General features: G+C 35.2%; 1 protein-coding gene across 1 annotated transcript in view; it reads right to left on the reverse strand.

The window, feature by feature from the left end:
- The window catches only part of IMPG1 (interphotoreceptor matrix proteoglycan 1), a 131,959-nt gene extending 118,090 nt beyond the window's left edge, over positions 1–13,869 (reverse strand). The window contains exon 1 of the mRNA XM_026007462.2: positions 13,803–13,869. Coding sequence (XP_025863247.2) covers positions 13,803–13,869 — 67 coding nt within the window. The remainder of the gene's footprint in view (positions 1–13,802) is intronic.
- Positions 13,870–24,868: the final 10,999 nt, after the last annotated feature.

A 24,868-nucleotide genomic window follows, 5' to 3' on the forward strand; every position in this document is an offset into this window, starting at 1 on the left:
AAAAGGTATAACAGTAATTTCAACACCATAGTCTTGGATTAATCCTTGCATGTTATATAGTTTTGTTTTGTTTTGAAGACTAAATGACAAAATGTCATGGTTTTTTTTTTTAAGATTTTATTTATTTATTCATGGGGGGGGGGGGTGCAGAGACACAGACAGAGGGAGAAGCAGGCTCCACGCAGGGAGCCCGACGCGGGACTCGATCCTCGGTCTCCAGAATCAGGCCCTGGGCTGAAGGCGACGCTAAACCGCTGAGCCACCAGGACTGCCTTGTCATGGGTTTTGTAGAAGGCCTGGCACATTGTTAGCAGTTATTATGATCTGGTACCATTCTGTTCTGAGGTTTAAGGTTAGGAACAGGATAGGAATAGAATTACCTGACTTAGCAAATAAAATATAGAACACCCAGGCAAATTTGAATTTCAGATAAACAACTAAGAATTTTTTTTTAGTGTAAGTATGTTCCATGTAATATTTGGAACGCACTAAATGCAAACAGACAAAGTGCTCCTGTTAAAAGACAGAGGATTGTCAGACTGCATTTAAAATAAAAATCCCGGGGATCCCTGGGTGGCTCCGCGGTTGAGCGCCTGCCTTCAGCCCAGAGTGTGATCCTGGAGTCTCAGGATCGAGTCCCACATCAGGCTCCGTGCATGGGGCCTGCTTCTCCCTCTTCCTGTGTCTCTGCATCTCTCTCTCTCTCTGTGTCTCTCATAAATAAATAAATAAAATCTTAACAACAACAAAAAAACCATCATATGCTGTTTTCAGAGACACATCTAAATGGAAAGATACAAAGAAGTTGAAATGAAAAGGATGGAAAAAATTTATATATGTAAACACTAACCAAAGGAAAGTTGGTGTAGCTATATTAATATCAAATGAAGTCAGAGCTATGCTGGTAAATGTTTAATAATGGCTCTTGGGGACGCCTGGGTGGCTCCATGGTTGAGCATCTGCCTTCAGCTCAGGGCGTGATCCTGGAGTTCCGGGATCGAGTCTCACATTGGGCTTCCTGAATGGAGCCTGCTTCTCCCTCTGCCTATGTCTTCGCCTCTTTCTCTGTGTCTCTCATGAATAAATAAATAAAATCTTAAAAAACAAAAACAAAAACAAACGGAGCTTGGGGGTAGGTAAGAAGGCTTGATTTGTAGCATTTTCCAATTTCCACGTGTTCCTATTCCCCCACGGCTGATTTCAGGCCACTGATATGACATTACCAAGCACTAACTTGTGAAGAGATGTGTGCAAGTGGCTCCTGTAAGTTGTATAAGTCAGTTCCAGCACACCAGTGGACAAAGTTTCTTATTTGCCAGAAGGTATTACAAAAAAGAAGACTGTAATATCATAATGATATAAGTATAAAGTCATCAGAAAGAGGTAACAAGTTACAATTTTATGCACTTAATATTATAAACTCAAAATATATAAAGCAAAAGTTGACAGAATAATAATGAAAGTAAAATCAACAATAATAGTGGGTGGATTTTTAGGATCTTTCTTGGTAATTGATAGAAAAAGCAGATAAATTCAATAAGAATTTAGAAGATGGAAAACATGATTAAACTTGACCTTTATTATAAAATAAAAATAGTATGTATTATATATTATATATTTATAATATAAAATATACCTTCTTTTCAAGCACAGGGAGAACATACACAAATATTGACTATATATATTGAACTATAATTCATGTACATTATGTTCTCAGACAAATGGAGAAGTAAGCTAAGAATTAGTTTGAAAAAACAGCTGGAGGGGATCCCTGGGTGGCTTAGTGGTTTAACGCCTGCTTTCAGCCCAGGGCGTGATTCTGGAGTCCTGGGATCGAGTCCCGCATTGGGGTCCCTGCATGGAGCCTGCTTTTCTTTCTCTCTCTCTCTCTCTCTCTCTCTCTGTGTGTCTCTCATGAGTAAATAAATAAAATCTTTAATAATATATAAAAAAAAAAACAGCTGGAAAATCTCCATATATTTGGAAACTAAAAAAAAAAATCTTTATAAAAAACCCCATACATTAATAGAGAGATAATACTGTATATTAAAAATATTTTTATCAAATGATAAAAGTACTACATAATAAAACTTGTGGGGTATGGCAACATTAGTATTTGATAGGCAAATTTATCTCATGAGAATGTTTACTTCAGAAGAAAGAAAAAAGTTAAATGTTAGTGAGCTAAACATCCATCTCAGGAAGTTAGCAAACGAATACAAAGTTAACTCAAAGAAAATACGAAAAGAAAAGATTTAAAAAAGTAAAAGATTATGGCATGAAGAGAAGAAAAAAAATAAAAGTCAAAATTTTTTCTTTGAAAATGCTAATAAAAAACACAAAAAACCAAGATTAATAAAGTAAGGAAAAGACATAATCTTATCAGGATTGAAAAAGGAGGACATCATTATATTTTCTATAGATGTGAAAAACATAACAAGAGGATATTATGAATAATGTTTTGCCAAAAATTTAAAATTCTATATGAAGTGGATAAATTTCTGCAAATATACAATGTACCAAAACTAATATAAAAAGAGATAGGAAACCTTTAAAGAAGGTTTAAAGAAGTTGAGTCAGTTATCAAATATTTTAAAGAAGCTGAGTCAGTTATCAAATATTAAAGAAGTTGAGTCAGTTATCAAATATTTAAAGAAGTTGAGTCAGTTATCAAATATTTTTCCATAAATATCATTCTCTAGTTTTACCTGTGAATTCTATCAGACATAGGGAAAAAAAACAAACAAACTTCATTTTCATACGAAGTCTTATAAAGCTTGCAAAGGAAAGTATGAGATAAAAATAATGGTCCAATCTTACTTATTAATAAATAGTATGAAATAAAATATTAGCAAATGGAATCCAGTAGTGTGTGAAAAAAGGTCATGGTCAAGTTGGATTTATCATCTCAGAAATGTAGCATTGATTTAGTATTTGAAAATTGATAAGGTAATTTATTACATTAATGAATTAAGAGAGAACAAAATAGCTGGTAATCTGAATAGATATAGAAGAAGTACAGAATAAATATCTATATTTATTAATGGTTGAAACTCTTAGGAATAGAAAGCAACTATATATAGGGCAATTACATAAAGAAAACAAATGCAAAAGGTAAAACAAACATCATACCTAATGGTAAAGCATGAAAGTCCTCCTTCCAAGATCAATAACAAGGTAAGGATATGTGCAATCACTATTTGTCTTTAATTTACTAGGTGGCCCATTGGGGATAGTAAGAAAATATAAAACAATAAAAGATACAAAGACCCAAAAAGAAAAACTCAAATTTTCTTTATTCATGGACGAAACATTTTTAACTATTTAAGTTAAAAAATTTTTAACTCCAAAGAATTGCTAGTGAATTTTCAGAATTAAAATAGTTCAGCAAAGCTAAGGGATATAAAACCATGCCATTTACATGATAACAATTAATATAAAGTAGCTAGGGATAAGTCCAAGATATGTAAGCCCTTAATAAAGAAATCACGCAACTTTATTGTAAGGTAGTAATAAAAGGAGAGATATTTCATGCTCTTGGATAGGAAGATTTAACATTATAAAGGTATCAATTCTCTTCATAGTGATCTATAGATTCAACACAATTTCAATCTCCTTAATAAAGTGTTTTGTAGAACTTGGTGAGCTAGTTTTAGAATCTGTTATGGAAGAGTGGAGGGTCAAGAATAGTTTAGATATTCCTGTAGAAAGAGAACAAAGCCAGGGAAATATGGTTAAATCAAGATTATTTTAAGTTTGTAATAATTAAAGCAATGTGTTATTGGCTCAGGGATAATAAAATGGACAAAAACTATGTTCATGACAGGAGGGATATCACAGAGCAGAGAGAAAAGCAGAAACTATCCAGAGAATGGGGCTAAAACAATTAATTATCCATATAAAAAAAAAGACATTGTCTTCCTACTTCATATCTCTCACACACACATACATATGCACAATCAATTTTAGTGGCTTAAGTATGAAAAGCAAAATTTTACAACTTGTATAAGACAATATAGGAGAATATTTTCATGACTTTAAGCTAGGGAAGGTTTTTTTAAAATTTTTATTTATTTATGATAGTCACACACAGAGAGAGAGAGAGAGAGGCAGAGACATAGGCAGAGGGAGAAGCAGGCTCCATGCACCGGCAGCCGGACGTGGGATTCGATCCCAGGTCTCCAGGATCGCGCCCTGGGCCAAAGGCAGGCGCCAAAACGCTGCGCCACCCAGGGATCCCAGGGAAGGTTTTTAAGGAGACAGAAAATCTTCACAAACCATGAAGTTAAAGGATCACAAATTCATCTACATTAAAATGAAGAATATCTGCTCATGAGAGGTCACCATTAAGAAAGAAGACAAGCTACAAACTGGAAAAAGATATCTGAAAGCCACATAACTACAGAAGGACTGATATTCACAACTTTTAAAGGACTGCTCTAAATCAGTAAGAAAAGATGTACATCCCAATGAAAAAATGGGCAAAATTCTTTAAGCATTTTCAAGAAAAGGAAAAATATATGAAGAAATACTTAAAACTCATTATTAATGAAGGAAATGCAAAATAAAACCACAATGAGGTACTATTTCACTACCACATCCTTGGTCCCCAAAGACTGGGCAAAAGAAAAAAAAGTCAAGCAATATTGATATGAAGTGTGTTTGAGGATTTGGTACAAAAGAAATTCTCACTCAAAATGGCACAAACATTTAGGAAAATAATTTGGTGTCATCTGGTAAAATTGAAAACACACATACCTCCTGACACAGCAATCTCTTTCCTGCTTAGAAGAGAAAGAGAGACAGAGAATGAGAGTCCTAGGCTCTGGAGAGACTCCTGCCTTCTATGAGCATGAGGGGACACATATTAGAGTGGACCAGCAGAGTCCATGTACAGAACAATGACTACAAGGTGTGTATCTATACCAGGCAATAATGTGTCACAGATGCCTCTCCTGTACCATCTCAGCCCCTCTTAGCCTCACCACTCTCTCAAACCAGCTCTTCAGCTCTTCATAACCTTTGGCCCACTGCAGGAGACACAGTCTACAGCTCTTGGTCTCATAGCTGTTTCATGGTGTCTTTTTCCTCCTGCCCCAGGGTTTTCTGCTGCTGCTGAGGTCTGTGAAGCATCAGGACCCACCCACTGTCCATAGATGTGCATATATCTAGAGTGCAGGAAAGTGCAGAGAATTTAATGTCCTTTGAGGCAAACTTTTGAGATCTCTTACCAACTCTTTTCCATTTACTACCAGAGTCCCACCCTGAAAATGCACTCTCTGATGAAAAGTAATAGGTAACTTTTTGTCTCAGGGTCTGCTAAATGCAACAATGTGGATGAATCTTAAAACCAGACTATTGAGCCAAAGAACTAAGTCTTAGGAGAACACATACAGCATGATATTATTTATATAAAAATCACAAACAAAACCAAGACATGTATTATTTAGAGAATACACCTATAACTGGAAACACTAATGACAGGTAATGACGTGATTAACACAAAATTCATGACAGTGGCTACCTTTGGCACAGGGGCAGAGACCCTGAAAGAACAGACAGGGAACTCCTAAGATACCATCAATGGTTATTATTTAATCTGGGAGATGAGAATTTTATTATTTTTCTGTAAGCATCACAGATATGTTTTGTACACTCTTGATGTGTATTTCCCAAGTAAGGAGATCTCCAGAGAGCAATGTATCTAGCCCATGGCAGCAGGACTCAAGCAATTTCTACAAGTGCAGCTAGAAAGGAAGGAGGCCAGATCACAAGGACTCTCAAGTGAAATTAGTGGTCTTGATTCTGAAGGCACAGAGGGGGCTTTGGAAATTTTGTTCTTTAATATTTATCCCCAAGCAGAGAATGTGGTAAACAATGAATAACAAAGCTAGTTAAAGCTTGAGAAATAGGGAGACAGTTCTGAGATAATTATTGAAGGGTTTGTCACTGACTGACTAGGCTTATGGGTTGAGGAAATGGAGAAGTCAGAAGTCGGCACCTGAGAGAGGAGAAAGTCATCCATTGTCCCAGGCAATGAGGATGAAAAGGCCAAAGCTAGACTAAAGAAGCACTGTGAGCTAAAACTGTTAATGCTGTGGTGTGCTGAGTGAAGCAGGCTTGCTTGCATGAGCTCCAGGCACCTAAAAGCCGACTGTGCACATTCACGTTAGATGTTTTCATGTTGGTGGACTGAAATCGACTGTGGTAGGAGTGTTTACTTACAGTATGAATACTGACAAACACTATGAATAAGCATTTTTACCTCTTGAAGAGATTGTTGCTAAACATTTATCAGCATACCATTTGATAGGATCTGGTGACAATTTAGATATGAAGAGGAGGTTGTCTTACATGATACCAAAATTCCCAACTCTTGAGAGGTAGAAAATGACAGCCTGAAATGGACAGAAGCAGAGTGGTTTATGCTACAAAAGGGGGTGGGTGCTTATGATATGACTGAGAAGAAGATGGACATGGTCCTTGCCCTCATGAAGCATTTAGTTGATTTTTAACAGTGTGCATTTGAATGTTCCATGCAGCTTTTTAAAAATACATATTCCTGTAACCCATCAATGCCCTCATTTTTTAGAATGGTTAAAAAAAAATGAAACAACCAAACACTCTACCAGGGGCACCTGGGTGGCTCCGTGGTTGAGCATCTGCATTTGACTCAGGTCACAATTTTGGGGTCCTGGGACTGAGTCCTGCATCAGTGTCCCCGCAAGGAGCTTGCTTCTCCCTCTGCCTATGTCTCTGCCTCTCTGTTTCTCATGAATAAATAAACAAAATCCTAAAATAAACAAAACACTCTATTAACCCTATTACAAAATGAGACCACTCCTTGCAACTACAAATATATTTGTGATAAAATATTTACTAAAGAGTGGAAGAATAAGACAAACCCCCTGGCAGCCCATAATATAATGAACTATATATTACATCTTTCCAAAAGGGCAATAAATCATGCTTCTGAAACCTGGCTGCACAATAGAATTGCCTGGATAGCTCTAGCAATTATTCTTGCTTGGGTCACAACCAGACAAATTAAATCAGAATCTTCAAAGCTGGAGCCCCAACATTGGTGTTTTTACCAATGTTGAGAAATGTTTCATTAAATTTTCTAGACTGGGAAAATTAAATCCATGAAAAAGGAGACTGTCAGGGTAAGGTTGCAGAATTGGTTGTAAATGGAGTTAAAGTTATAGGTAGATAGAAATAACATTAGCAAAAATATGAAATATTTTTATTTTCCCTGAAACAATGGAAAATGAGAAAGGTTTGGATAAAGATTGAGAGAAAGTTTGAAGTAGAAAAAAGAGATGTCAAATGAAATCAGAGGACTTCAATCTTCTCAGTGTGTAAGAGGAAGTGGTAACAGAAATGGAAGTCATCGTAGTCCTCTTACTACCTAGCATTTATCAAGTCATTTTTAAGCTTCATAAGTGCTATTTTACTTATCTCCATCATATCATATGAAGACACTGATACTATTATTCCCATTTTATACATAAGAACCCATAAATTGGAGATAAATATATGATTGAGCAATTTGCCAAGGTCACATAACTAGTAAGTGACAGAGCTTTTCTGTACAACTGTGTTCTGTGTGGAATGCAGTCCTATGAAAGCCTTAAAGCCTTTCTCTCGGGGATCCCTGGATGGCGCAGCGGTTTGGCGCCTGCCTTTGGCCCAGGGTGCGACCCTGGAGACCCGGGATCGAATCCCATGTCGGGCTCCCGGTGCATGGAACCTGCTTCTCCCTCTGCCTGTGTCTCTGCCTCTCTCTCTCTCTGTGTGACTATCATAAATAAAAAAAAAAAAAATTAAAGCCTTTCTCTCAACTGTGCCATTGTATGAATGAGGGAGAATCAGGCTGCTGGCTTGAGGAGAGAGAGAAGGTTTGGAAATTGGACTAGGGGATTAAGTCAGGGAATTAGAGATGAGTAAGACTATGGAATAGTTTGGAAGGCCCAATTAAGGTTATGGTGCATGAATTTGTTTCACATAAGCACTTTGTTTATTTTGGATTCTCTAATAACGCTTGGCAGCTTAGAAATGAGAGTGGAAAAAGTGAAAGCTAAATTTACCCAGAATGGGATTAACCAAACAAATGGGGCAGAAGTTCAAGGAGTAAGGTTTATATTGTACTATCATGACAGGTGTTGAGAAGGGCTCAAGAGTGGCCTCCAGCACCTAGGATTAGTGTGTAGGACACTGAAGCCTTGATGGACTGTACAGGTGGAGGAACTGGGAGAGGCAGAGGGACTGGCATATTTTGATGAGACTAAAACTCAGATACCATAGAAGGAAGGAAGAGAAGTTATTACAAAGGGATATTTCAGAATTGTTGATCTTTAGAGTCTGAAAGTATTATAAACCTGGAGGTTAAATTTCAGAGCTTTGATGGGAAAGTGCCTTTGGTTTCAGAAGAGACTTTCTGAATGTGTCAAATCACATCTATTAGGCCAAGTTCTGCCTTTAAATACATAATATAATCATAAATAAACCACTTACTACTAAACTTAGACTTTACTGGTGGGCATTTGAAAGTATACTATAAATAAATGACTCTATTTCATTAAGTAGTTAAAAATGTGACACTTTTTTCTTAAAATGAGTAATATAACCCCTAAAATTATGCCTTCATTTTTAGGGTAAAGCTGAATGATATGGCTTATAATCTCTCCTGCATTCAGTCATGCAGATAGTCATGCAACAGAAATGGCCCAGAACCAGCAATGATGCGGTGTTGTTAGCAGAGGAATGCTGGTTTCTGAATTAATAGTAAAAGGCATATTAATTTCACTCATCATATTATATTGGACTGTTTAATAGACTAAGCAGGTGTAAGATAGCACTGGATACAGCTCAAATCCCAGTTTTTGTTCTAATCTTCTCATCCCAAATGATTTTAGGGGTGTTCCTTGGTATTCTCTGCCCTGGGTTCCTGAACAGATATGTGCAGATTGTCTACCAGCCACTGAAATCTTAAGAAGATTAATTAAAATTTGCTTGAGCTTTCATAAAAAATAAGATATTTAAGCTAAAGGATTGTTAATATGATTGCTATCTACAAAGTGTTTTGATCAGGTCTGAACTGACTACAATGGGTTGGTAATAGTGCCCCAGGGTTTTGTAGTTGGGCTTAATTAAATGTAACTTTTGTTTCTTCATAAAAAGCAGGAATCTTAAGACAGACAAATTGGCCTTACATATGTTATTTCTATATAAAGTGAAAATATTTCTGAAGTGGAAACTCTTCATTAGTTTCAAGGTCCTGAATTATCCTCACAAAATTTCTTTTGGTGTAGTTTCCTTTAATCTTTCTCCTGGGGGAGCAATTATGAAAATCTATGCTGGTTGCAGTGAGTGAGGGGACTAAACATGGCTTAATGAAGAGAACCAAGTTGGAATGAATTAAGATGACTTTATAAAGGCACACAGAAAGACACTGTTTCCTCAAGAATGACTGAATGCCAATGGGAGAATATCTGCTGAATGCAACCATGTACTTAGAAGCATTTATCACTGTTCTGTAGCTCCTTCATATTCTTCCCACATTCACTATGGCCAGAAGAGATGCGCAGAATGAGAGTACATTCTCAGTAAATAATTATAGCGATGCATGCTGTAGTCAACACATGACAGTGGCATTTCCATATATGAATTCTCATTACCATGGCTATGCCAGTCAACTATATCAACTTATTGTAGGATAAGTTTTGGCATGCAGGTTGCCTTGGTCCAGAGCACCTCCCTTCCTTATTAAAATGGTTCCATTTAACTTGGTGCTCTTGATTTGTGAGATTGAGATCCCAGTGATATTGTCTCTTACTCTCAGTGAGCTCAGACCCAACGGTTGCTAAAAACTGTCCACTTAGGAAGGCTAAAATTCACATCGTGGTCAGGAACTTTCCTTCAATAGGTTGCTCTGTGGTATTCCCAAGATTGGTATAACCGATTCCTTCCCACAACTGTGGGCGTCTTTCATACCCTGAAGGAAGAAGAGGCAGTATGGATGGAGATCTCAGTCACCTTGGAGTCTGATCCTTCACAATATAGTAATGATGTCAGAATTTTTACTATGGTCATTACCATGTATATGCTGAATTATAATATAAACCTAGACAGCACTGTGGAAAAAAGAAAACTTTGTTGCTTTAGAAGGATTATTTTAAAATAGCACAAAATCTGCTGTGAATATGATTGTGGTCACAAAGGTATTTAGGATCTGAATTTCCAGAGATTGCTAGCGTGCAAATACATTCAATATTTAAGGTGGCTGCCCACTCATGATTGATAGAAGTGGCCAAGAAAGCAATAGGTCATGTCAGCGCTGCCTAATTAGTTCACACATATAATGGTCCTTTAGTGTGATCATCGATAAAAGCATAGAGGGGCCACAAGGCAGAAATTGCTTTTTATTTTTAAAGTAAGTATTTAATCTAACAAATGGTTTCAGGTGTGCTGCCAGAGTTTGCTCAGTTGAACACAAAATGTCTTCAATTTACACAGTTTCGATTATAAGGCCATCTTCTCAGATATAATTGAACAAAAAGTCTGCCTTGAACCTTTTGAATTACAGTGTCCAGAGACGATAGCAGAGATGAACAAAGCACAGGAGCTGCAAAGTTAATGTGACTGTCATTGGGCAGCTATCTCAGGTCTAAAAATGAATCCATGTTTTCTGCTAATGGAGCCACAGTGAGGGAAAATATCTTCCTGGGTAATTTCATGAAATGAGAACATATCCCAGTAGTAAAGGCTTAGCAAGAAGTAGAGTGTCTTCAAATGCAAATTTTCTGACATTTCACAGCTACAAAAATAATTACCATACCTTGGTGACTTTGATTTAAAGGTTTCATTTAGTATATAACCAAATGTAATGCAAAAGGCACACACTCTGATAAACAAGATTTCCATTTTAGGACTTGCCAAGGGTAGATTTTTTTTTCTCTTCTCTTCTCTTTCACATTGGAATGTCATTAGCAATTAGATGAAATTATTTATGTGAAATGAAAAAGTAAAAGCATAAAGCAGTGCTGTGCACATCAGAAGCAGCTGACCTCCCCATTATGAATATGAGAAGAGCCTTGGTGTCTTGATGAAGTGATTGTTCTTCGAAATTATAGAACTGTCCTGTTGTGTAAACAATTTTATTTAATAAATATTTTGAAACCAAAACTGTTTTACTTTCATGTATCAAAGGAAAAACTACATTCAGAATTGCAAAGCATGAAGGAAAACTTTTAAAATATTGGCATGCCTTTGAGTCTCTTAATATTCTATGTCTAGTACAGTTTTGGGTAGCCGGTACACACTGTGGAATTGAATTGGGAAAAGTCACCTTAAGGCATAGGAAAACTTTTGAGAAGCAATTTGGCAAATATAATCAAATACTATAAGACTGTTTATGTTGCTTTGACCCAATAATTTGACATTTGTGAACTTATGCTAAGAATCTTAAATACTAAGATAGGCTGTACATAAGGATGTTCATTGCAATGTTATTCATAATAACAATATAATTAGGAACAACTATTTCTCTTTTGTTGATTATTATGTAAAGCAAATTGTGACATATCAACTGAAATGAACATTATGTAGCCAAAAAATGATACTTGCCAAAACTAGATTGCAAAGTAGAAATTCATATAATGTAACACAAGTGCAAAAAGCCTGATATAAAATTGTGCAGAAGCGGAATCATGTAAAAATTAAATAAGCATACATTAAAAAAAAGACCGAGGAAACATATGAAGGTGCTAGCATAGGTTGTGTTTGGATGGAAATGCAATTGTTTTCACATCTTTTTTGATTTTTAAAATAATCTATAATTTTTAAAAAAGAAACTCTTGAATTTGAGCACTCAGTTGTTATGCTTATATAGCTAATTGTATTAAATTGAACTCTTATTCTCACTCCCCAAACCTTTTTCTATGTAAATACATTCACGATGGTTAATTAGTCACAAACGGGAAACCAGTCGGGCTGAAGTACATAAACTCTAATTAATGTAGATCTCAGTAATTGGAGATTAATGGAAATTTGCAGACCTGAGATTCTTACAGAATAAAAAGTTCCCAAGAGTAAAATATTAGGATGTTTTATTACACAGTTAATCGTACTTTGTTTCGTAGAAATTGGCATATAACAAATTATGGTTTTTGGTGAACTTACTTAATTAAACTTTCTGTAAGTGATTATGCTATTTGTAATTGTAATGGTTGATATAGAATGTATGAAAATAGCAAAAATAGTTAAATAAGTTAACACAATTATTTAAACAACAACAAACCCAAAACTGATTTGCCTGGTCAAGTTTGTGAGATAGACAATAGGTTTGCTCCAGCAGATTAAGTTAAAAATACACTGGAATCCCATGATTTGTTCCTAATTAAAATGTTTTTTATATATGTAAACATTATATATAACTGACAATTGAAAGTAAAGGTAAGTAAACTTTTGCTTCACTCACTATCACTTGCCTGTTGAAAACATAAAAGGAGTTTTTATATAATCTCTTCTAGAAGTTTTTTTTTCCTCCCTCTAAATGCAACCACTAAAAAGTTACATATAAAATAACTGATTCCATCAGTTACAGGTGTAACAACTCTTTGTTTTACTTTTTCTGGACATTTTCAAACCAATACTTCAATTAAAATGTTAGTTATCTGAAGTTATGTCATCCTTACAGAAGAACCAAACATTATTGATTTCAAATGCTTTAAAAAGCCTGAATATGTTATAATGACTGGGTTTATTCTTAAAAAAAAAAAAAAAGGAAGTGAAGCTTTCTTCAAAAAATGCATTATTAAAAAATAAAAAATACATTATTTTTCTTAAACATGCATATTTAGTTGCTTGCTTTAATTTTAAATATATTTGAAAATTTGCCACATGAACATTTACTTCCTCATTCTTTTGTGCACACAACTTCTAAGTTTGTCACCATCATGAACTCTGAAGACAAAACCCACTCGCTATTTTTTTTTAAGATTTTATTTATTTATTCATGAATACACAGGCAGAGACACGGACAGAGGGGAAGCAGGCTCCATGCAGGGAGCCCGACGTGGGACTCGATCCCGGGACTCCAGGATTGCGCCCTGGGTCAAAGGCAGGCACCAAACCGCTGAGCCACCCAGGGATCCCCCCACTTGCTATTTTTTTAAGGAAAAGTAACTCATGATTTAAGTATGAGAAGGTGGGGAACGCCTGGGTGACTCAGTGGTTGAGCGTCTGCCTTTGGCTCAGGGGTGATCCCTGAGTCTGGGGATCCAGTACCCACACTGGGCTTCCTGCAAGGATCCTGCTTCTCCCTCTGCCTATGTCTCTGCCTCTCTCTCTCTCTCATGATTAAATAAAATCTTTTTAAAAAATTAGCTTTTTGTCTGATCATAAATAGCTTAAAATGTTGGTTTCAAAAATATTAGCTTCAATTTTTAGATTTCATTTGTCATTTTAAAGAGATAAATGGAATGGTTTCATGAATCCACTATTGTTACTGATATTAATAATATGAATTTCTATTCAATGATTTATAAAAGCAAAAAGGATGCATTCATCTCTATTTTGTTAACAGAAATTGCATTTAAAATTATGTAGCAAATAAGTATCCAATTGAGTGAAAACTATTTCTGACAATCATCCGATCAATTAATCAATATAATTCAGGGCCTACCATATACTAGCCCTCTGAGACACAGTGGAAACTTTGTTGATTTTGAATGTTCACTTCTGCAAATAGATTTTAGATAAGCAAATTTTAAAAATAATCAAATATTTAAATAACTTACCTTTGGTTCCTTGAACTTGGAGAAAAATCCAAAAAATAAAAATAGCCCTTCTAGTTTCCAAATACATTCTGGCTTTTGTGCATTGGTAATTCTGGTAACAATCACAGAGCAGTCCCAAATCTCATTTAAAAAATGACAGAAATATGAAAAATAATTAAATATTGATGCCAGCTGAGTGAGAATAACCTTCCTGGTTTACCTTATAAGGGTACTAATTTATGAAGAACACGAAGCAATGTCTGTTTCTGGAATAATCGGCTTATCTTCCCCTCAGGTGTAATCTCTGCTTAAGGGCCAGCTGGAGGAACCTTTATCTCATTAACCTTCTGGAAGAGCATCTGTCAGCCTAGCTCCAGGACCTTGAATGCCATTATAAACAAGTGTCCACAGGCAGAAGAAATGCTTTTTTCTTATTCACCTGTTACAGTGACATAGAGAGCCAGGGGAAGTCTTGCTAAATGCAGAAGAAGGCTGACAGTTAGGGTCAGATGTTTTCCAAAATGACATGCTCAAGGAACATCCATTGAAAGAGCTTAATTGCTATCCCTGGAAGTAAGTGGGTTTTCACTATGTGCTTGTCTCCAGAGATGGCAAGGCAAAGCTGTCTCCGCTCTCATAGAAATGAACTGCTTTGTAAATAGCTTTCCGGTATTACATACAGATGACTTTTTTGGTTTGTTGTAAGTCTGATTTTAATCTTTTAAAATCTGTTTTTCATATGCAGAGTTTAAAAAGTTAAATGACTTGTGAAAAGTAATGGTGCTATTCTTCCTTTCAAAGGAAGCCACTTTTAAGTTTTTAAGCTAATTCTAGTATTCTTATTTGTACCTCTAGAATAGTCTGCTTCTATTACTACTTTTTCATTTTTCACTTTTAGGCATTATCAAATAATAGATATTGAGCATATCTTCCCCTCTACATATACACTCCCCACTTTCTACAAACACGTATTCATCTTTCTACCCACCTCAGTATTACTGTATTTTCAGTTTATTGAATATTGAATTTTTTATTTTTATGTAGCTGAGCCATGGAGTATACTATAATTATTCACATGTATTGAACACTTAAGTTGTGATAGACACTGCTCTTAGACATTTCCATAGACGATCCATATATTCCTTAATACAATGTTATGAGGTAGATACATTATTATGATCTGTTTTATATTTAAGAAAGCTAAGGTATATATGGCAGAGCCAGTATTTGAACTAAGTCTGGTTTCAGAGCCTATTCTTTGACTCCTACCTCCACGATGCTTTTTGCAACTGTCTCATATTTTTCCCCTTAGATTTCACACACAAAACAATAAGTTATCCCCAAATGTTATCCTAGATGTGTAAATTTCCTCTTCTTATGGTTAAACACTTCAAATAGCCTGTCTTTTCCAGGATTTGCTCCTGCTAACCCCCTCCAGTCTATATTGTTTCTTTTCTTGCTCCTGCTCACAGTGATCATCTGGGGATCCTCCTTCACAGTCAGGTTGGGGATGGCTTTTATCTCTCTTGTATCAGGTCCTGAGTTTTCTGGATTCTATGTTGCCTTTTTTTCTTAACCTAATCTCTTTTTTTAGCAGAGCATATGCTCCAGTTTATTGCTAAAATTTCATAGTAGTTTTATTTGAGATCTTACATGTTTAAAAGTGGCCTCCATCTATACTCATATTTGATTGATAGTTTGGCCAGTGCTATAGACTTAATGTCTGTGTCCTCCTAAAATTCATATGATGAAAACTAACTCCCAGTGCAATGGTATTTGGAGGTGGGGTCTCTGGGAGGTGATCCAGTCATGTGGGTGAAGCCACTTGAATGGCATTAGCTACCTTATAGAAGAGGCACCAGAGAGTTGAGCTCCTTTGCTCTTTCCATCTTATGAAGCACAGTGAAAGATCAGTTTATGAAACAGGAAGCAGGCTTTCATCAGACACTGTTTATGTCTGCATCTTAACTTTGGACTTCCCAACTCCATAACTAAGAAATAGAGTTCAGTTGTTTATAAGCTACTCAGTCTTTGTTTTTTGTTCGTTTGTTTTGTTTTTTAAATTCTTTTTTAAAAAAATGTTATATATTTATTCGAGAGAGAGAGAGAAAGGCAGAGACATAAGCAGAGGGAGAAACAGGCTCCACGCAGGAAGCCTGATGCGTCACTGGATCCTGGGACTCCAGGATCACGCCCTGAGCCAAAGGCAGACGCTCAATCCCTGAGCCACCCAGGCGTCCCTGTTTTCTTATTCTTTAGATTTTATTTATCCATTCATGATAGACACACAGAGAGAGTGAGGCAGAGACACAGGCAGAGGGAGAAGCAGGCTCCCTGCAGGGAGCCCGATGGGGGACTCGATCCCAGGATCCTGGGATCGCGACCTGGACCAAAGGCCGACTCTCAACCACAGAGTCACCCGGGTGACCCAGTCTTTGGTATTCTATTATAGCAACCCAAATAAACTAAGACAACTGAATATAGAATTCTAGGTTGGAAATAACATTGACTTAGAATACTGAAAACATTAATCCGTTGTCTTCTAGCTTCTTGTGCTACTAAAATCTGAAGTCCTTTTTGCTCTTGCTTCTTTGTATAGGATCTTTCTAGAAGATCTAGAAGATTTGTCTCTCTGAGAAGAAAAGATCTCTTTGAGAGAGAGAGAGGGAGAGAGAGAGACGAGACGGACAGAGTGCAAGAGAGAGAGAGCACTTCTCTGCTGCCAGTTTAAGATTTGTTCTTCTAGGTCTGCTACCATTCCATCCATGTTTTAGGACTCTGCTTAAATCTACATGGTTCAGCTTAATAAAATTATAAAGTGAACACTCCAGTAATATCTAGGTTAAAATATGGAATATTAATAGCCTCTTGGAAGGACCCATGGTCCCCCACTCATAAACACTCACAAACTTTTCTTCTCCATTAAACATAATCATTATTCTGATTTCTGTGGTAATCATGTACTACCTTATCTTTATATTTTTTACTACTTTTCAACACATTTGTAGGCATTGTAGTTTAATTTTGCCTATATCACCACTATTTATTGAAAAAATCATTATTTCCTCTACTGTTCTGAAGTCCTACCTTTGTCATAAATCAAGAATATATGTTTGTGGGTTCTCTTTCCTGTTTGTCTATTCTTGTGCCACACTCTTAATTATTATACCTTTGAATTATATGTCTTCACATCTGTAGAACAAGTTTTTCCATATTGTTAAAATTGTCTTGTTTGCCTTTGGTATTTTGAATTTTTTATACCTTTCAGGGTCATATTGTCAAGTTCCACAAAAAATTTTCCTAGGATTCATAAATAGGTGGTGGGGATTAAGAAGTGCACTTGTGCTGAGCACTGGGTCTCTTAAAGGAGTGCTGAATTACTATATTGCATACCTGAAACTAATGTTACACTGTGCATTAACTAACTGGAATTTAAATAAAAACTTGAAAAAAAAAAGAAACTACATCGGACTATTGATCAATTTGGGGAAACTGACATCTTTACCATATTGAACTTTCTAATTCATGAACATGACTTGTCTACTTATTTATTTAGGTTTCTTTAGTTTTGTCTTATATATATTTCATTCGACTTATTTCTAAGTATTCGATATTTTTATTTTATTGTAAGAAGTATTAAATTTTATTTTCCAATTGGTTATTGCAAGGATATAAAAACATGATTGATTTTTGTAGATTGATGCTGTGTACAGTGATCTTGAGAAAGAAATTATTAATTATAATGATTTATCCATTTATTCTTTGTAATTTTTTTAAAGATTTTATTTATTTATTGACACAGAGAGAGAAGTAGAGACACAGGCAGAGGGAGAAGCAGGCTCTATGCAGGGAGCCTGATGTGGGACTTGATCCCAGGTCTCCAGAATCACACCCCAGGCTGCAGCGGGGCCAAACCGCTGCGCCACCGGGGCTGCCCTATTTTTTGTAATTTTCTATCTATACTATTGTCACCTGTGAATAATGAGTTTCTTTTTCCTTTCCTATTCATTTTTATACATTTTCTTCCTTTTCCTTGCTTTTCTCCAGTAGTTAGGACCGCTAATAAAATGTTGAATGAAATGGTGATAGTAGGTATATTTGTCTTTTTTTTTCTGGTTCCAAAAGGAAATCTTCCATTTTATCATTAAGAAAAATGTTTGTTATAGGTAAGAGTTTAGATAGCCTATTATGGAATAAAGAAATTTCCTTCTTTCTAGATTGTGAAGTTTTGTTTTGTTTTTTAAAATAATGAATGGCTATTGAATATTATTACTTGCCTTGCATATCTTTAGAAATTATCATTGACTTTCCCTTTTGTTTCTTAATGGGATAAAGTACATTGATTTTTCTAATACTAAACCAACCCTACTTCCCTAGAATAAGACTAAGTTGGTTATAATGTTAGTGTTCTGCCTATATTGCTGGATTCAGTTTGCTATATTTTTTAGTCCCTTAAACATCTATGTTCATGAGTAAAACCTCTTATAATATTGCTTTCCTGTAATATACTAGTAGATCATTCTCATAAAAGGAGTTGAAGAGTGTTTATTCTTTTTCTAGTCTATGAATAGTTTTATATTATATTAGTAATAAGTCAGATTTCACCAGGGAAGCTTAGAATTTTCTTTGTGACAGGATTTTAAATTTTGGATTCATTTTATTTTTTATTTTTTTAACTCCCAGCTTTATGGAGACATAATTGACATATAGCATTGTGTAAGTTTAAGGTATACAATGTGATGATTTGATATATGTATAATATTGAGAAGTGATTACTACAATAAAGTTAGTTAACACATCCACTTCATTTAGTTATCTTTTTGTTTGTTTAGTTATCTTTTTGTTTGTTTGTTTGCACATGTGGTAAAATGATTTCAAGATTAAATTTCTTACTAACTTCAGGTATATACTACAGTATTGTTAACTGTTGTCATCATGCTGTACATTACACCCCTAGAACTTATTCATCTTGTAACTGGAAATTTTTACCCTTTGATTGCCAATTTCTCACCACCTTTTGCCTTCTCTACCGGCCAATCTCCACTCTTTTTCTATGAGTTTAGTTTTTTTAGATTCCATTTATAACTGAGATTATCAATATTTGTTTTTTTTTTTTTTTGTCTTATTTCACTTAGCATTATGCCCTCATGGTCCATCCATATTGTCACAAATCTCAGGATTTCCTTATATTTTATGGTTGAATAATATTCTATTGTGTGTGTGTAGTACAACTATTACATGATATCACAGAGATATCATATTGTGAATAATGTGGTAATGAACATGGAGGTGCAGATATCTCTTGACATAGTGATTTCGTTTCTTACAGATAAATGCCAAGAAGTGGAATTGCTGGTTCATATGGTAGTCCTGTCTTTATTGTCTTGAGGAATTTCCATACTGTTTTTCATAATGGCTGTACCAATTTATAATCCCAAAAAGAGTAAACAAGGGTCACCTTTTCTCAAGCTCCTCTCTAGCATTATTTCTCATCTTTTTGATGTTAATGATTCTAATAGATACGAAGTAATAGCTCACAGTGATCAGATTTCCGTTTTGATTTGATTTCATAATTAGTGACATTGAGCACATTTTCATGTACCTGTTGGCCCTTTGTATATATTCTTTGGAAAAATATGTACTCAGGTCTTTTGCCTATTTTTTAAATTGGATTGTTTATTTTTATTTTTTTACTATTGAGTTGTATGAATTCTTTATATATTTTGCATATTAATCCCTTATTAGATATTAGATTTACAAATACTTTCTCCTATTCCATAGGCTGACTTTTCAGTTTTGTTAATCATTTCCTTTGCTGTGCAAAGCATTTTAGCCATAATTCCACTTTTTAATTTTTTATTTTGTTGCTTGTGTTTTACAGGTCATATCTAAAACTCATTGCCAATACCCATGTCAAGGAGCCTTTTTCCATTTTCTTTTGTAGTTTTATAATTTCAGGTCTTACTTATAAGTCTTTAATCTATTTCAAGTTAACTTTTATAACTGGTGTAAGATAAAGATCTGGTTTCATTCTTTTGCATGTGAATATCCAATTTCCCCAGCACTATTTATTGAAGACACTGTCTTTTTCCTCTTGTCAAATACTAGTTGATTGTGAATGCGTGGGTTTATTTATGGGCTTTCAATTCTGTTCTATTTATTTATATGTCTGTTCTTATGTCAGTACCATAGTTTTGGGCAGCTTGGGTGGCTCAGCGGTTGAGCGCCTGCCTTCAGCCCAGGTTGTGATCCTGGAGACCCAGGATCGAGTTCCACATCGGGCTCCCTGCATGGAGTCTGCTTCTCCCTCTGCCTGTGTCTCTGCCTCTCTCTCTATCTGTGTCTCTCATGAATAAATAAATAAAATCTTTAAAAATAAATAAATAAAAAGTACCATAGTTTTTATTGCTATAGCTAATATAGCTTAAAATCAGGAAGTGTGATGCCTCTCCCTCTTTGTTCTTCTTTCTTAGGATTGCTTTGGAGTTTTTTGTGATTCCACATAAATTTTAGAATTGTTTCTTCTACTTCTGTAAAAACTGCCATTGGAATCTTAATAGTAATTGCATTGAATCTATAGATGGCTTTGAGTAGTATGGATATTTTAACAATATTGATTCTTCCAATCCATGAATATGGGATACTTCTTCATTTATTTGTGTCATCTTTGATTTCTTTTCTCAACATTTTGTAGTTTTTAGTGTAAAGATCTTTCAACTCCTTGATTAAATTTTGCCTAATTATTTTATTATTTTTGATACTATTGTAAATAAGATTACTTTTAAACATTTCTTTTTCAGATAATTGGTTGCTAGTGTAGAGAAATTTTACTGCTTTTTGATGTTAATTTTGTATCTTGCAACTTCACCAAATTTGTTGCATAGATCTAACAATTGTTTTGGTGAAGTTTTTAAGATTTTTATATGTATTAATTCACGTCATCTGCTAATAGAGACAATTTTACTTCTTCCTTTCCATTTCTGATGTATTTTATCTTATTTTATTTTTCCTTTTTGCCTAATTACTCTGGTTGGACTTGAATAAGAATGGTGAGATTGGGCACCCTTGTCTTATTCCTGATTTTAGATGAAAAACTTTCAATATTTCACCACTGAATATGTTGTTTGTTAGTTGTGGACTTGTCATGTATAGCCCTTATTAAGTTGAGGTACATTCCTTCTATAACTAATGCAAGAATTTTTATCATGAACAAATGTTGAATTTTTTCAAATGCTTTTTCTGTACCTATTAATGCAATCATGATTTTTTCATTTTATTCTGTTAATGTGATATATCAGATTTATTGATCTGCCTATGTTGAGCCATCCTTGTATCTCTGGGATAAATCTCAGTTGATCATGGTTAATGAGCCTTTCTTTTTAAGATTTTTTTAAATTTTATTTATTTATTCATAACAGACATAGAGAGAGAGAAGGGCACAGACACAGGCAGAGGGAGAAGCAGGCTCCATGCTGGGAGCCCAATGAGGTACTCAATCTGGGACTCCAGGATCATGCCCTGGACCAAAGGCAGGCGCCAAACCACTGAGCCACTCAGGGATCCCCCTTTTTAAAGATTTTTAAGATTTATCTATTCATGAGAGACAGAGAGAGAGAGAGAGAGAGAGAGAGAGAGAGAGAGAGGCAGAGACACAGGCAGAGGGAGAAGCAGGCTCCATACAGGGAGCCTGATGTGGGACTCCATCCTGGGACTCTAGGATCATGCCCTGGGTCAAAAGCAGGCACCAAACCACTGAGCCACCCAGGGATCCCCGTTAATGAGCCTTTTAAGGTGCTGCTGAATTTGGTTTTCTAGTATTTTATTGAGAACTTTTGCATCTATATTAATCAGGGATATTGGCCTTTAGTTTTCTTTTTCATAGTGTCTTTGGTATCAGGATAATGCTGGTTCACAAACTGAGTTTGGGAGTGTTCCCTCTTCTATTTTTGGAAGAATTTGAGAAGGATTGGTGTAAATTCCTCTTTAAATGCTTAGTAAAATTCACCAGTAAAACCATCTTCTCCTGGACTTTTTTTTTTTTTTTTGGTTGGGAGATTTCGATTATTGATTCAGTCTCCTTACTAGTGTCTGTTGAGATTTTCCATTTCTTCTTGATTCAGTCTTGGTATGTAGCACAGCAATTGGGCAGGGCTGTGAATTTGTTTCCCTGTGTGGGCGGGGCTATAGAACATGCTCCATGACTAGTCTAGCCTGTTGGCTTGAGACCCAAATCATGCAGAACAGCCAAAAATTACCTGGACAGACAGGGCCATGAGCTTGGCTATGTTGATGGTCAGAGCTGCTAACTAAGATCTCTGCTCAGGTTCAGCTGCAAGCAGGAATGTGGCCTTCCAAGATCCAGATCTGAGTGCTGGTTGCACCTATCCTTCTCCATCTTGATTTGATCCCCAGTGATTGAGCTGAGCAGATTTTTCCAGTGATTCTTGTGAAGTGAGACCTGAGTAGGCCTCCTGGGAAGCATCCACAATGCTGGGGTTGCTACATGTTCACTGTGGGTTCTCTTTTCTCAATAGGGAAACTGTAAGCCCTCTCAGTGCAGTATTATGTCTGCCTGGGAGTGGAGTGGGGGTAGAAATGTAGTCAAGGCAAAACTACTTCCCTGACTCTTCTAATGAGGTTCTTCACCAACTCTGTGGTCCAAGGGGATGCTTCAGTCCTACTCCTGGGTTCTGAGATTTTTACAATGGTATCTTGTCTATGGAGAGTTGCCAGCTGGTCTTCTTGAGGGTTACTGATACTGAGAATGACCTATGTCTCCATCTTGATGATGTAACCTCTCTGGATTCTATATCTTTAATAATTATTACTCTACTTAAAATTTTTCTTTGGTAAGTTACATTCATTTATTTATAACTTATTAAATTATTTTTCTATATAGCAGTTTTGATGAAATATAATTAACTCTACTCCTCCCAAAAAGTACCTCATACTCATGAGTAGGCTACTCATCATTTTCCCCTACATTATCATAATTGTTTCTAAAATTAGTATTCCTTTGGATTTACAAAATATTTGTGATTTTCATTCTCATAACTCCTTCCTCCTCTCAAAAAATTTTCTCTTTTGCTCAAAAAACTCATCAGAATGTTTCTTTTATTGTAATTATGCCACTAATGATTGATCTCAGTTTTTGTTTGAGAAAATGGCTTTATTTCACCTTCATCATTGAAAGATATTTTCCTACCTATAGAATTTTAAGTTGTTAGTTTGTTTTCTTTAAGCACTTGCAGATAACATTCCAGTGTGTTCTGGTTTCCATTGTTTTTCTTGAAATCAGGTATCAGTGTATTTGTTGCTCATTTGAAGATAATCCATAATTTATTCGCTGGCTACTTTATAAAGCATTTCATTTTGTCTTTATTTTCTGTAGTTTCATGATGATGCATCAGTCTGTGCATGGTATGTTATTTATATCTCCCTGGACTTGTTTGATTCTTGAATCTGTGGATTGAATCTATGGCTTAGTTTTAGAAAAGTCTTGCTTTTATTTCTTCAAATATTGTATTATCTTCTCTCTTTCCCTTTTATTCTGTGATTCCAGTTTCTAAATTTTAGGTCATCTCACTTTATTCTATGTATCACATACACTCATGTTTTCCCAATCTTTTCCATCCCTTTTATTTCATCATATTAGCTTATTTTTTATTTGAATATTTTCCCATCATCTGGATCTAATTTATTGTTCTTAATTTCAGTTATTCTTTTTTTTCAGTTGTAAGATTTCTATTTTCTTCTTTTTCAAGTCTGCATCACCTCTTTTTAAAAAATAGTTCTGTGCTAAAATGTTTAATATTGTCTTTTATCTCACTGAATATAGCAAGAATAGTCTGATAATTTCAAATTCTACAGCTCTGGTGGTTGCTTCCATTGTCTTGTTTTTTTCTGTTTTCTTATTCATGTTTCTTATTCATCTCCTTGTCTAAGTGGTTATTTTTTTCTTACTGTATATCACACACTATTTTAAGGGTTATGCTACAGTAAGAAAGACAGTCTAGTCTTTGTGAAAAATATGCACAAAAATCAATGGAAAAGAATAAAGAAGTAGGCCCACACAAATACAGCCAATTGATTTTTGAGGAAGATGCAAAGGCAATTCAGTGGAGAAAGGATTGTCTTTTCAACAAATGGTGCCATAAAAAAAAAAAAAAAAAAAACAACAAGCTGAGCCATACCAAACAAACAAAAACATCCAAACACACAGAAAACAAACCAAAAATAGACCTAGACACAGACATTGCACGTACCCAGAAACTAATTAAAAATGTATCCTGCATATTAATGTAAAATGCATGTAAATTTTCTAGAAAAAAATAGAGGGGCAAATCTACATGACCTTAGTCTATTCTTTCTTTCTTTCAAATCTACATGACCTTAGTTTTTCTTTTTTTCTTTCTTTCTTTCTTTCTTTCTTTCTTTCTTTCTTTCTTTCTTCCTTCCTTCCTTTCTTTCTTTCTTTCTTTCTTTCTTTCTTTCTTTCTTTCATGAGCTGAGGGGAGGGGCAGAAGGAAAGGAAGAGAGAATCTTTAGCAGACTCTATGCTCAGCGTGGAGCCTGTGCTATAGCTTGATCTCACAACCCTGAGATCATGACCTGAGTGAAAATCAAGAGTGAGGTGCTTAGCCAACTGAGCCACCACTAAGGTCAGGTGCCCCTGACCTTAGTCTTGATAATGAGATTTTAGATACAACACAAGAGAGAAAAAGAAAAATGATACATTGGATTTTATTAAAATAAAAAACTTCTGGTAAAGACACTAAATAAAATTAAAAGATAAGCAACAAACTGGGAGAAAATATTTGCAAAATATATCTGATAAAGGACTTGTATCCTAAATATATAAAGACAGATTGAAGCTCAACAATTAGAAAACCTAACAACTCAATTAAAAATGAGCCAAAGATCTGAACAACCCTTAACCAAGAAGAAAAACAGGTGGCAAATAAACATATGAAAAGATGTTCAACATCATTTGTCATTAGGAAAATGCAATTTGAAAAAGCAATGTGGTACCACTATATACTTATTAGAATGACTAAAAAAACAAAAACAAAACAAAACCCTGACAC

The sequence above is a fragment of the Vulpes vulpes genome, chromosome 1, assembly GCF_048418805.1.
Source record: "Vulpes vulpes isolate BD-2025 chromosome 1, VulVul3, whole genome shotgun sequence".
NCBI lineage: Eukaryota > Metazoa > Chordata > Mammalia > Carnivora > Canidae > Vulpes > Vulpes vulpes.